The following is a 14671-nucleotide window of genomic DNA, read 5'->3' as shown; positions in this document are numbered from 1 at the left end:
TCAATAAATACATCGATGCTGGTTCACTGGGTCATGGACTAGGTACTGATACCATATCAGTCTAAAAACTTCATTGGGAGGAAATACAGCAATTTTTTTAATATATATGCTAGGTTCAGTATTACAGAAAGAGGGCTTTAGACATCGTTTGCAGACAGTAAGTGACTCAGCTGTTCGGACATCTAGGAGGAGTTCATTGCACCACTTAGGTGCCAGAACAGAGAAGAGTTTTGATGCATACCTTCTTTGTACCCTGAGACATAGTGGGACCAGTCAAGCAGTGCTGGAGGATCAGATGGAGCATGGTGAGATGTTGATGTGTTGTGTTAAGATTAAGATGTGAAATTTTAATTGACACAAGGAGGAGGCTGAGACAGATGCAAATGTAGGTAGGGAGGTTTTATTAAACAGTCAGTAAACGGTCCAAAATACTAGGCAGAAACTCAGAATCAGTGAGACAGGCAGGTGATTTGCAACCAGGATAAACATGGCTAGGCAACAATAGTAAAAAAGTAGGTGGACAAACAAAGCCTTGGTAATCATCAGAAAACAAGCATATATATATATATATATATATATATATATATATATATATATATATATAAATATATATATATATCTATGTCACAAAGTGATTGAAAAAAAAAAGAAAAAAGAGCCTCTTTAGGGAATGATTGCTATATAAGTGATAACAGGAAAGATCCACAATATTTAAGGTAACTGTAAATGGATACAAAAAAAAGTAGACAGCACACACTGTCCATTCAAAGTACAAATTACACAAAAGGACAGATCACAAAATTGTAATCTAAAATCACGAACCAGCCGTCATCGAGAGGTGAGTAACTTATTGACTTATTGATTGGATTCAAAACATTTGGATTTTTAAGAACCCAGAAATTCATGCAATGCCTCTGCTGTGAGACAAACCATTTAAATTCATCATCAAGGTTCATCATGATCTGTTTTTTTTTTTTTTTTTTAGCTTCATCAGTGCAGTTTCTGCTTCTGAATATTCCAAATCGACCCATTTTTATTTATTCCCTCGAGTGAATATTCTCCAGCATCCCATATTATATGTCAGGAGTGAATTATTTCTGGCAGTGTGCACAACTAATCCCATCAGGAGAGAACAAATATTTCCCAACAGCAGGGAATCTAGCAAATAACACAACAAATCAGAAGTCACAAAAGCATGAAACATGGTAAGTTCTGCTCCAGAGACAGCTATAAATAGGGGAAGGGGAACATACACAGAATAACAGGAGGGATAAATACATAAATACATGCAGAAATGTTCCAGGCAAAATCGAGATATGGATTTTCACTTTGAGCCGAGACTTGAGTAGGACTACTATTTATTTTTGCTTGTCTTTTTGTCAGCGCCTGGAAGGGAAGAGGATGATTAAACGACCCGATAGGGTTTGGATCCAAACATTAACTAGCCAGCGTCTGGACCACAACACTCAAGTACGCTGACTCAGAGCTCAACACTGTACTGTAGCTGTGGAGGGAAAATGCTACAAATGTATAGTTTGGTGTAGAGATACGGTACTTTGTAGAAGTAAAAGGCTTTATTTTTTTCCACATATACATTACAGCACAGTGGAATTATTTTCTTTGCATATACCAGCTTTGGATGTTGGGGTCTAAAGGCAGGGGCAGCTATGATACTGCACCCCTGGAGCAGAGAGGGTTAAGGGCCTTGCTACAGGAACCCCGACCTTCTGATTAACAAGCCAGAACCTAAACCACTTATTCTGCATTTCATAACAGAGCAAGGCTGGAGAAAGATAGAGATAATAACTAAAGACAAACTCAAAGAAAAGCTGTGAATAAGTAAAACTCAATAATCCCAAGGTAAATAATCAAGAAAAAGACCAGGAAAGACACCCAAACTGTTACATTTCAGTTTCAGAGTGCATATAAATTGCCATTAATTTTCCCAACAGGATGTAATGAATAAAACATTATGGGGCATGCTCTGATAAAAAAATAGCCAAAAATGGGATGGTGATGCTGACTGAGTTACTGTTTTCAATTTTTCCCCAAAACAGCACATCAGAAGTGTTTTATTCCCAGTATACCACAGCAATTTGTCAGTGATTACAAATTTTCATTTATTAATGAGTGACACATCATACACAACAGTACACAGCCAAAAGTATCACACCGGACTAATCATTATCAAAAGGTGCCAAGTCCCATTTTTAGATATATTCCCCCTTTGCTGTTATGATAACCTCTAATCATTAGGAAGGGCTTTCCACTAGATTTTAAAGCGTGTTCTATGGGGATTTGGATGGGTCATCCCAAAGGTGTTCAATGGGGCTGAGTCAAAGTCAGGACAATTGAGTTCTTCCACTCCAAACATGGCAGAGCATGCCTTCGTAAAACTGGCTTTGTGCACAGAAGCATTGACATGCTGGAAGTGTGAGCCTCTAAGTTCCAATGAAGGGAAATTTTTACCGCTACAGCATACAACACATGCTATACAACTTTGTGCTAGGGGACGGCTAGAGGAAGAACCACATATGGGTGCGGTGTGCAGGTGTACACAAACTGTCAGACATATAGAGCATGATTTTAATCTGTATCCTGTATCTGACCTGTGCTATATTTTCATTTGACGTTGTAGAACATCTGCAAAACAAGTCATAAAAAGTCAGCTTCGCCGGTTGCAGCAAAATCTATCTATTGGCTGAAATGTACAAATTTACTAAACCCTGACACTAGAGACTCCTTCCACAAATGATAAATACATGTGTCTTGTATAAAAAAAAATAGCACGTTTATAACCCATCTATCATTAGTTCCTGTGAAACGATAAAGCATTAGAACAAGTGCATTAATTTAATAAACCTGATTTGCCTTTGAGCCGGAACTACTTTAAAAAGCTGCTGTTTTAAATGATTAATCAAAACTTTCTGACTAATCAGATTTGAGAATCCAGCTTGTCTATTGTAGAAATGTTTTCAATAAACATTTTAAAATGACCTGATTTCAAGCAAATTTGTTTCTTTGCATATCTCAACTTTGGGAGTTGTGGTCAGAGCACAGGGTCAGTTACAATGCAACAGAGCAGTGGGGGGTTAAGGACCTTGCTCAAGGGTCCAACAGTGGGAGCAGTGGCAGTGCTGGGGCTTGAACCCCAATCCTCCGAGCAGCAACCTGGAGCCTTAACTGCTTGAGCCCCCACTGCCCAAAATTCCTCTCTACACCATAGTGAAAGCTTTACTGTCCTGCCATTTATTAACCCTAGAGGGCGCCATGTATCATAACTGGTCTTATAATAATAATAATAATAATAATAATAATAATAATAATAATAATAATAATAATAATATACTAGTTTAATACTTAGAAAGGTTTGTATGCGTTAAATAAACTGGATTCAAAACCAAAAACCTGGACATAATATTCGCAACAGTTGGCTTGTTGCGACTCTCCAAGGCCGGATCCCAAATTGCGCATTAGGGAATATAGAGTACACTATGTAGTGCGTATAGGCCTTCGGTTTCTTGACTATTTAGTGACCCTATATTAGAAGTGGAGAGCCGTTTGGGACGGTTGTTGCTAACGTCACACTGTAAACGGCGGAGTGTCCAATGAGCGGCCGTGTGGGACGCGTGTGATCCGGACACATCGGGGGAATATGGCGCCGAGATGAAGGAGGAAAAGACGAATGGCGTTTTAAAGTTTTCCTAAAGGAACGACGGATTTAGTGCTGATTAAATAAAAAAAAATCTGAGCCGAGACGCGACTGACCGAAAAAGCGCCGTGATTAATTCGGTAAGCGGTAAAAAAGTGCGCATGCGTTGAATGCGTCGCCTTTCGCGTGCTGCTTTCTCCTTGAGCTGCAACAGCTAACGGCTTCATTCCTGTCTCTAATCATAATACACACACACACACGCGCGCGCGCGCACACACACACACACACACGCATTCCACTCCACTCTGTGACACGTTATATATGTTGATATTGAAGTATTTGTGATGTGTTTAGAGGTTTTGGTGCTAATTTGTTAGGTGGTGTTGAATTTTCGTTCTTTTCTTTTGAGAAGTTTGTAGTTGTACACTGCTGACGTCACTGGGTGTCATTGCCAAGCCAAGCTAAAATAGTTGAGAATAGAAGTACGGTTTTCAGCTCACTCATACAAGGGGTGATATTCAGGTTTCATTCATTCAATCAGGTTTGCTATCTAAAAAAACAAAAGTTCAAGACCTTATTTTCTATCTCAGCATATTTTAATGAGCTCCAGTGTCAGTGTGAACTTAAAGGTAGAAGCAGACTGGACTCTGCAGAATGATGGGCAGAAGCTCTCTTCATCTAGTTACCTATCTGAGATGATGAGTGTGATGGTACTAGCGATAAAGTTGGAGGTTTTATCTCACTAGAATATACACTCTGTAAGTTATTAAGGAGAAAGTTTTTTTTCCGAAAGAAGGAGAAAATGTCATTTTTTCAAAAACAAGTGAGAGAAAGATTCTCAAAAGATTTGTCGGTCTTTGTAATCATGCTTGTATTAAAAATTGGTGAACAGAATTTGAGATGGAGTGGTGGAAATGACCACTAGCTGATTTGACATGGAATCACCCTGTAATCAGTTTTGGCACTATGTTGTTGAGATTGGCTGGATGGTTAATTTTATGTACAGCTAAATATGTAAGATTGTTTTTGTAAATAAAGTATATATATCGATAAACTCGTCATTAAAGGTTAGACAGTCGTCATGGCAGTTGACATATTTGGAAAATGCTATTTCTTATACTGGTAGTTTAACAGTTGCCACCAACAGTTTAGGGTTTCTCCTCCTCCGTGTGGAGGATGATGTGATTATGTACTGCCTGTTATTATAAGGTTGTAAACAGACTGCAGTAAACATAAAGGATAGTCAGTCACGTCAGACAGTGCCGGAGGCTTGTGGGGAATGTGGTGTAGAGTGGGGTTTGGTAAGTGCCTTCAGGTTGTTTGGGGGGTCTGTTGTTGGTCTTGTAAGCAGACATCAGTGTATTAAGAAAGCCTGTGGAAAGAACTGAGCGATGACGTGATGTTGGACCTTTCATATTGATATTTGATATTGAGTCAGGAAAGTCTCTGAACCAACAAATGTCAAGAAAGGTTACAATCATTGTTTTATGTCAGTAGGCAAAGCTGACTGTATAGAGGATTATGATCTTCTCCATGCCCAATTTGGTCGAAATTTCAACTTCTATCCCTCAGACTGTAGTCTTGAAGGAACTCCAAACCCCTGTTATAGTATATAGTATAGTGTATAGCTTGCAACTGGTCCCCTTTCACAATTATTAGACGTGCATTCTTGTTATATTTTGTTTGTAACTAGCCCTTGGGTTGACCAAGAGGTCCCTGTCTCAACTGGGACTCCAGACCTGGCTTGTGTCTTAGACAGTCTGTCATGCCCCAGACTATCAGTCCCCAGTCTCTGTCTCTGGCCTATTCTTATCTCAGTCTCAATATCAGTCTCAGTTCCTATTTGTATGTATATCCTGGGACTAGATCCCAGCTCTGATACTGATACTGTCCAGGTTCCAGCCCTAGCTCAGTCAGTCTCAAAGATTCTAGCCTCGGCTCAGTCTCCACCACAGGTTCTGGCCTCGGCCCAGTCTCTACCACAGTTTCTGGCCTCGGCCCAGTCTCCATCACAGGTTCTGCCCTCGGGTCAGTCTCCACCACAGATTCTGGCCTTGGCTCAGTCTACACCATAGATTCTGGCTCTGGCTTTGTCTACACCACAGATTCTGGCCTCGGCTCAGTCTACACCATAGATTCTGGCCCTGGCTTTGTCTACACAGGTTCTGGCCTCGGCTCAGTCTCCACCACGGGTTCTGGCCTCGGCTCAGTCTCCACCACGGGTTCTGGCCTCGGCTCAGTCTCCACCACGGGTTCTGGCCTCGGCTCAGTCTCCACCACGGGTTCTGGCCTCGGCTCAGTCTCCACCACGGGTTCTGGCCTCGGCTCAGTCTCCACCACGGGTTCTGGCCTCGGCTCAGTCTCCACCACGGGTTCTGGCCTCGGCTCAGTCTCCACCACGGGTTCTGGCCTCGGCTCAGTCTCCACCACAGATTCTGGTCCTGGCTCTGCATACACTACAGGTTCTGGCCTTGGGTCAGTCTAAGCCTCAGATTCTTGGTCTTTGTCCCTTCTCTTGTACCAGCCCATGTTTTTGATCCTATCTATTGCCTAGTCTCAGTCTTGCTCCAGCTAACTACCAAGGTAACCTGGTAAGGTTTCTTACAATTGGTCCTGATCCCATCTTTCTAATCTCACATTTCAGTCCTCAGGGCCAGCCAAACTCCAGTCTCTAATAGTATTTTAGTCTTTTTTTAATCCCTCACTTAAATCAGATTTTTTTTTCTGCTTTTGACCTTTTCCTGTTTGTGTGTATAAGTTACCTGTGATGACTTTGTGTGCCTGTTTAATGATGCGTGTTCTCAGAAAAGGCTGAACAGAAAGTCGGAGTATATCCAGCTTATCTAGTATGCTCGTGTTACAAAGTAGGAATGCACTTTTAGCAGAGGTCAGGTTATAGTTATTTAATTGTGCATAAGAAATTGAATTTAACAATGCTTTAATGCTCAGTAATCTGAATTATGGAGGAACCTCAGGATCAAATCTCTAAACAGGTTGGGTTTTCTAAGAAATCATATATCTGTACAAGAAAATAGACATATCACCACACCATGCTGCTATGCATTATGTAGGACATGTAACTCATCCCCTTCAGGGTGTTCTGTCTTTTACAGTTCTGCTAGCTACATAGTTGGATCTGCTAGCTACATAGTATGGAATGTGAACTAGGCTCACTGGCAACAGCTCAGGGTTTTTTTGTTTTTTTTTGTCACACAGGATTGCTGTTTGTTTCACAACCTGTTTTGAAACTAGACCACCCAGAAAGCAATTAATGTGAATCTAAACACAAAAATCTAAATATATAAGCATCAAAAAACAACTTTAAATGTTACTTAAAGCTTGTTAGCCCAGAGATCTGTTTAATCAGTGACTGGAAACTGACTGACTGTCAAGGTAGATATTAGCATCATGATAGGTTTCTGTCACAGGCAGCAATACACTCATGGAGATAACCAAAGAAGCAAACTTTAGATGGCTGATCAGATACTTTTATAGTAAGAGATGAGTAAGCAGCACATAACCACCGATTTGCTCAGAGTTCTCGAGTCAGGTTTCTATTTGCCTCTAAATACCTCCAAACCTTCAGCTTATGAAGTTTGTTTTGGTCCCAGCCTAGCTACAGCAGTTCTGAATTATGCGTCTTGTGGATATTTTTAATGGATCTGGCTCTCTGTGTGAAAGGCCTACGCCTGTTTGTGGACTTACTCAGGGGGTTATGAATATTGGAGGTGGTTGGGGGAGGGAACGTTTCAGTAACCTTAACTAAAACAAGCTGTATGGCGTGAGGTGCACTTTCCCCCTCCTCACCCTGTGAAAATGGACACCGCTGATTTATTTATAGATTAGGCAGACAGTAAAGAGCTGTTTCTTAAGACAGTCACAGTCACATGCGTTCGTCATAACTGATATCAGAGTCTAGAAGCTTCGGACGTGTCATTATGTGTTCAGTGCTTTAAGCAGTTAAGACAGTTAAGAAGTTATACAGGTAGGAGGAAATTTGTGTCTTGGATATAGTGGTCAGTTACTTGGCAAAAATTACTGCTTATTATTTTTCTTATTATTTAATTTATACTACGTTTTATTAGCAGCTCGGTTACATTAATCTCTATTTGTACTGTTTACCAAATAAGTGTGTATACAAATCTACTACATAAATATAAGTATACGTATTATGAGTGTTAAATAAGTTTAATTTGACAACATACAATCTGTGTATTTTCAAGCAGCTCGCTGTTCAAGTTATTGTTTTCTAGTTTATCTGTAAACAAGTCACTTAAGGGGTATTGGGATTGATTCCATTGTTTATGTCGGCAATATTTGACGTTACCCTGATTGATTTCTCTGTTTACAGATGACAAGTGTGTTTTGAGTCCAGTCCCAACAAGAGACTTTATCAGACAAAGCCGAGCTGCGATGGAGAAGCCGGCCTTACAGACACAGCATTCCATGCTGCCGTTCTTCGATACAGCTCATGCTGTCAACTTGCTGCGCGGCATTCACGAGCTCCGTGCCGAGCGTAAGTTTTTCGATGTGACACTATGCGCCGAGGGAAAGGAGTTCCACTGCCACCGAACAGTTCTGGCCGCTGCCAGTACCTACTTCCGTGCTATGTTTGCCGGTACGCTCCGTGAGAGCGCTATGGACAGAGTGGCGCTACACGAGGTCTCGGCTGAGCTGCTCGGCCTCCTCATAGACTTCTGTTATACGGGCCGCGTGACGGTCACGTGTGACAACGTGGATGTGCTGCTCAAGGCAGCTGACCTCTTTCAGTTCCCATCAGTCAAGGCAGCATGCTGCGCTTTCCTGGAGCAGCGCCTTGATGTCTCTAATTGCCTGGAGATCCAGGACTTTGCAGAGGCATATGCCTGCAGCGAGCTGGCCACCAGCGCCCGGCGCTTTGCGCTCAACAACATTATGGAACTGGCCAAGGGCCAGGAGTTTGAGCGTCTGCCCTGGAAGCGCTTGCTTGAACTAGTGTCGGACGATGCGTTACGTGTGGATAAGGAGGAAACAGCTTACCAGATGGCGGCACGCTGGGTCAAGGCCGATCCACGAAGACGGCTCCAGTACTGGCCCGAGCTCCTGCAGCAGGTCCGTTTGCCCTTCGTTCGCCGCTTCTTCTTGCTTGCCCGCGTTGAGAGCGACCCACTTGTCTATCTAACACCGGAGTGTCTGCGCCTGGTTGGTGAGGCCCGCAGCTTCCAGTCGGGAGAGTATGACCGGCATGACCGCCCCTGCCAGCGCATGCGCCCTCGTCCTTCCACTGGTCTCGCCGAGATCCTGGTGGTGGTTGGAGGTTGTGACCAAGACTGTGATGAGCTTGTGACCGTCGACTGCTTCAACCCACAGACGGGGCAGTGGAGATACCTGGCTGAGTTTCCTGACCATCTTGGAGGAGGCTACAGCATAGCAGCACTAGGCAATGATATGTATGTCACAGGTAGGTTTGACCAGTGATGACATGGCTGATATGACCCAGGACTTTCCATGTCCTGTCAGAGGGTGTGTTTAGTTTTCTCATCATATAAATCTACCCTTGAATGAGTTTCTCTAGAGGGTATGAGCTGGTGACTTAATTGGTAGTTATATTATTACTGAAAATTAAACTTAATTTTTTAGTTTTTAATTTTTAGTAGATGCCAGGGAAAAACACACAGGAAATACTTTAATATAAGCTGAAAAGAGAGCAAGCGAAATTAAAAACATAAACTCAAGCAGTCGTGATTTTCTGAGAAGAGCATCCAGCTCCCTTTTTGTGGCAGCAAAGAAGCAATTCCTGTGATTTATGTGATTTGTTTTTAGCATTCGGTCCAGCCCAGCTGGCATCATGTGGTACCACGGTACCAAAGCTTACACGAGCCATCGTCGTTGTCAATGACCTGCATTTTATCAAGGATTTGAAAAACATTGTAATCCTTCTTGGCCTGAATTGTCTGTTGCCTTTAGAGCTTTCTAGAACACGTCTCACAAAAGGGCAGCACGCACAAATATAAATAAACCGCTAGCTGTAAGACAGAGGTAATGGGGACATGGTGTTCTGCCAGAGAAACAACAGCAGTTAATTATTCAGGCATACAGAACAATGTTTGCACCAGAGAAATCTCAAGCCATCACAAATCCTCACAGGCTTTTAAAAGGTAGTTATACAGAGGCTGCTATAAATATACAGAGGTGGTGCACTTTTCACCCGGAAGAGTCACATGTTAATAGATTAAAAAGGGATTTGGAGGAAAATTGTTTTGTTTGTTTTTTTTTCCTGTGCCGCACCTACCTCTTAACCCTGCCTACTTTATGATCTCAGGTGGCTCTGATGGTTCGCGCCTGTACGACGGTGTGTGGCGCTACAACTCCAGCGTGAACGAATGGACCGAGGTGTCGCCCATGCTTAAGGCACGTGAGTACCACAGCTCCTGCGTGCTGAAAGGCCAGCTCTACGTGGTGGCCTCAGACAGCACGGAACGCTACGATCACGCGCTGGACTGCTGGGAAACACTGGCACCCATGCTGCACCCTATGGATAACTGCTCAACAACAGCATGCGGTGGGCGTCTCTACGCCACCGGCTCGCTTACCGGTGATGACGCCATGGCCATCCAGTGCTACGATGCTGACGCTAACCGCTGGAACCTGGTCAACTGCAGCCAGCTGCCTCCCTGGTCCTTCGCTCCCAAATCGGTGACACTCAACGGGCTCATCTACTTCGTGAGGTAAGAGGCAGAAAGCGCCCGCATGCAAGCTCATGTGTTTTTCACAAGAATATAATAGAACTCTAATAATAACAGATAATTATTGACACCAAGGTGGAGCAGTCTGTGCATTTTGGAATGATGTAATAGGTTAAATGAACTTAGTCCCTACCTCACAGCTGAATCAAACCAATTGTCAATTCAATCATGCTGCCGCTTCCAGCATGTTCATCATCAGTACTTTAACATACTTGACAACTGACCCCAGTTACCCAGTACAACAAACAGTTGGTTTCTACATGCAGGATACATCTTCAACAAACTGTAATACAGGCTTACTGCAAACCACAACTGCAAAAATAATCTACACATAACATATTGTTCCACTATACCAATTAGGCATAACATTATGAGCACTGAGAGGTGAAGTGAATAACACTGACGATCTCCTCATCATGGCTCCTGTTAGTGGGTGGGATATATTAGGCAGCAAGTGAACATTCTGTCCTCAAAGTTGATGTTAGAAGCAGGAAAAATGGGCAAGTGTAAGGATTTGAGTGAGTTTGACAAGAGCCATATTGTGATGGCTAGACCACTGGATCAGAGCATCTCCAAAACTGCAGCTCCTGTGGGGTGTTCCCGGTCTGCAGTGGTCACTATCTATCAAAAGTATCCTTTATGTCCTGCAAGTATTCTTTAAGTTCTGTAAGTTGCGAGTTGCGGTCCATGGAGACCCCACCTCGCAGCTTACAGGACTTAAAGAATCTGCTGCTAACATCTTGGTGCCAGATACCACAGCACACCTTCAGGGATCTAGTGGAGTTCATGTCTTGAAGGGTCAGGGCCATTTTGGCAGCAAAAGGGGGGCCTACACAATATTGGGCAGGTGGTCATAATGTTATGCCTGATCGGTGTATGTGCTAACATACTGAAACCACACAATCATCAGTATTGTATAATCTCTCTTTTTTTTCTTTTTTCTTTTGGCACCTACTTGCCAAGAAAAGAACAGTTAAGGGATATGATCATTTTTGAAGCATCTTTAGTACAAAGTAAAATTTGTAGTAAAATTTTACTTTCGTTTCCACCACCAGATTCTGTTTTTAAATTGTTGTTTAATTAAAAAAAATCATATGGTGAAAACTGTTATGCCTCAAAAATAAGAAACAAAAAAAATCATTCAAAGAAAAACATTACAAATCTTATGTTCTTTCCCACACTTTTACTTTGATTATCTTGTGTCCCGCTTGCTACGTTTCAGGGACGACTCTGCGGAAATCGACACCTACGATCCACAGAAGAACGAATGGAACAAGATTAGCCCAATGACTCAAGTAAGACATTTTACCTCCTCCATCACCTCACTGACCGTGTTGGTGTGACTGGATCTCAACTTCAGCAGTGTTCAGGCATCATGTATGGAAAAATTTGTTTTAAAAAAAAAAAAAAGGCAGATGGTACAATGATCTAAACAAGTCAAACAGAGATCTGAGAATATCAGGACATTTACGGTCCTTGAGGTTTTTTTTTCTTTTTTTTCCCAGATTTCTGTGGAAATCAGAGTCAGAACTCAGAGTCTGTGTATTTAGAATGACGTAATAGGTGAAGGGAACAAATAAATATTGATGTAGTTTAGTATCAGTTTAAATTGGCACTAGAGTTGTTGTCACGGTTTCAGGATTAGTCAGTAGGATTTGATCCTCACATCACTGTCTTTTTCAAAATACCAATCGAATGCATTTCCATCTATTACTGTCTAACTGGTCACTTCCCAAATAAAGGAAACTGACCACTTTAGTGATTATCAGCCCTAGAAAGTTTCCTTTACTTCATACAAAGAGCAGTATAGAGATGCAGAACTGATTTTGTGTGGATTGGAAGAAGATCCTTTAACGAGAACCTCGCTGTCTAGTCATCATGCTGTAAGAACTACACACTCAACTAATATTTCCCTCACAGGTCCACGTGGGTGGAAGCGTAGCAGTTCTGGGAGGCCGACTCTACGTGTCTGGCGGCTATGACAACACGTTCGAGCTGTCTGACGTGGTGGAGGTGTACGACCCCGGCGCTCGGACCTGGAGCCTGGCCGGCCGCCTCCCCCAGCCTACCTTCTGGCACGGCAGCGTCAGTATCTTCCGCCAGTTCATGCCTCTGGTTCCCAGTACGTTCGAGCCGGTCGATATCCCCGAGGCAGACGACATCCTCCTGCACCGCCACCATCGCCACCACCAGGCTCTACAAGAGCTCAACAACGAGCTAAACCAGAACCACCGCAATCGGGAGGTGAACCCGGCACGCTGATGGTTCTGCCGAACTCCACGCTAAATATGCACTTTATCACATATTCACCTCAACCAGAGAGTGGAGGAACGTGAGCGGAGGAACGTGGTCCTTATTCTCTCCTTGTTTGCCTCTCAATTCTCAATACCGTTACGCTTGGGCCGGACGTGTCCGGGATTTGTGTTTACACCAGCATAATTCTCGCCATATTACTACTACTAATATAATATATGTGTTAAAATGACAAACGCAGATATAGCTGAAAATAACACTAATTCGTAATTCAATAAGGCACGGTGATGCTTTAATTTTAAAAAAAAAAACATATATAAAAAAAAAAGCACTTGATCTGAGACATTAGTACAGCCTTTTATTTAAAGCCATGTGTTTTTTTTTTATTCTTTATTATTTATATATATATAATCAAGACACCAAGAGCTAAAATGAATATTTATTTAGCGAAACATCAGCCAGTATTCATAATTGCAACCAATTATTTTCCAGCTTGTACAATCAACATTAACAGCAAAAACCTGAGGTAAATAAACCCAAATCATCACCCCATCCGGGTAATAAATGTGAATAATAATACGCAAGTGTATCATAATACACTGTTTAAAGACCATTATCTCTAATACAGTCGTGTGCACGAGCAGTGTGTGTTTATTTTTAAGAAATGCTGTTAATTTGTTAGTCTGAAGATTTCAGCCTCGATCAAATCAAGTCTCATTTCACTTCCTGTACTTTCTGTACCGTCCCCACTAGTGGACATCTGCCACTCCCCAAGAAACACTAAACTGGCGACTAGTGAACAGATTAGTTCACTTATAACTTTTAGTGTTTATGAATGATTGTGAGGATTTTTAGTTATTCCAGAAAAATTGAGGTTTGTTCAAAAGTATCAGCCATTGTAGTTTTTATTTTTGTTCACAATCAGTATTAAAACTAATTCTTTACAAAAGGAAAAGAAAATCCCCATCTTTACTTTACTTATGTAGAGTAAATATTACTCTGGCGGGAATCATGCCGGTTATGTTTTTCCCCCCCAACACACACACACACACTGACCCAAGCCTTGGTACTGGAGCTGTGTACATTTGCATTGCATGTTACCCTGAAATGCTAGAAAGAGGCTAGTAGACAGTAAAGTCTCAATATGAAGTAGTGCCTAGTGATCCATACCTTGGGAAAGGAAAAAAAAAAGAAAAGCGAAACATCACCATCATGATGATGATGATGATGACGACTGGACATTTTATCCAAAAGATGAAGGTTCGGATCACTCCATTAATAATATCGTGCCAAATTTGGGTTGCACTGTGGAGAAAAAAATAAGTTGTCCTACTAGACAATCTATTATGCATGAATTCCTCACTTTTGTTTTGTTTTGTTTTTTGATAAGAAGTTTATTTATGGATGTGTATGTAGGTGTTCGCTTTTTGCCGAGGTGTGAAACAGTAGATGAAGACGCTGTGTTGTTTTCATTATTTGGTTGCTTTCACTATGCTCTTAAATAACTGGAAGTAGTAATTCAGTCTCCTGTCAATCTCTTCGCGAGCAGACATCGTGTGTTTCGTTATTACTAATGATGATAATTCTGAGTATGTACTCTATGCAGAAATGGTACTTTGTTTTTGCTACTTTATTTTTCTTACAGAGGTTTGTTTTTTTGTGGCCAAATTTGTTTTTACCGTCCAGGCCTTGTGTTTTGGTTTGTGTAGTGATGTCTGTAAGTGTGATGAAGGAATAAACTGCAGGCAGGACTGTGGGTTATTTTGTTTGTTTAATTATTTGCAGTTACATGTTCAGTAACATATGCAATCATATCATCTCATACAATATGTACATTTCATTAGTATTTGCATATGAAACATTGGAAATATTGACCTCTATATGTGCAATATATATATATATATATATATATAAGTGAAAATATGTGCCGGTGTAGGAAAACCCATTGGATTGCAGTGCAGATTTCTGGTAGTGCAAATAGTAAACATTACAGCTTCGTCAGACACCAGACACTTTGAGAAACTATAAATGTATTTCCTTA

The 14671-nt window shown here is 41.7% G+C and overlaps 1 protein-coding gene across 2 annotated transcripts; it reads left to right on the top strand.

The window, feature by feature from the left end:
- Positions 1-3613: 3613 nt before the first annotated feature.
- Positions 3614-14539, top strand: klhl21 (kelch-like family member 21). Of its 2 annotated transcripts, none has more exons than XM_058409449.1 (5): positions 3614-3792; positions 8004-9092; positions 9954-10359; positions 11600-11672; positions 12298-14539. In XM_058409449.1, the coding sequence occupies exons 2-5, from the start codon at positions 8066-8068 to the stop codon at positions 12637-12639; spliced, it is 1848 nt and encodes a 615-aa protein (XP_058265432.1). In that variant the 5' UTR covers positions 3614-3792; positions 8004-8065; the 3' UTR covers positions 12640-14539. The 2 variants fall into 2 exon arrangements, with proteins under 2 accessions (XP_058265432.1, XP_058265433.1); XM_058409450.1 differs by lacking the exon at positions 3614-3792 and adding an exon at positions 7501-7637.
- Positions 14540-14671: the final 132 nt, after the last annotated feature.

The sequence above is a fragment of the Hemibagrus wyckioides genome, linkage group LG15 (assembly GCF_019097595.1).
Source record: "Hemibagrus wyckioides isolate EC202008001 linkage group LG15, SWU_Hwy_1.0, whole genome shotgun sequence".
In the NCBI taxonomy this organism is placed as follows: domain Eukaryota; kingdom Metazoa; phylum Chordata; class Actinopteri; order Siluriformes; family Bagridae; genus Hemibagrus; species Hemibagrus wyckioides.
This window is presented reverse-complemented; position numbering and strand designations above follow the sequence as displayed.

Bases quoted from the DNA above. Each gene is read 5' to 3' on its own strand.
- klhl21 (XM_058409449.1), top strand. From the start codon at position 8,066: ATGGAGAAGCCGGCCTTACAGACACAGCATTCCATGCTGCCGTTCTTC. The intron at 9,093-9,953 runs GTAGGTTTGACC...TTATGATCTCAG, and splicing joins CAATGATATGTATGTCACAG to GTGGCTCTGATGGTTCGCGC. The intron at 10,360-11,599 runs GTAAGAGGCAGA...GCTACGTTTCAG, and splicing joins GGGCTCATCTACTTCGTGAG to GGACGACTCTGCGGAAATCG.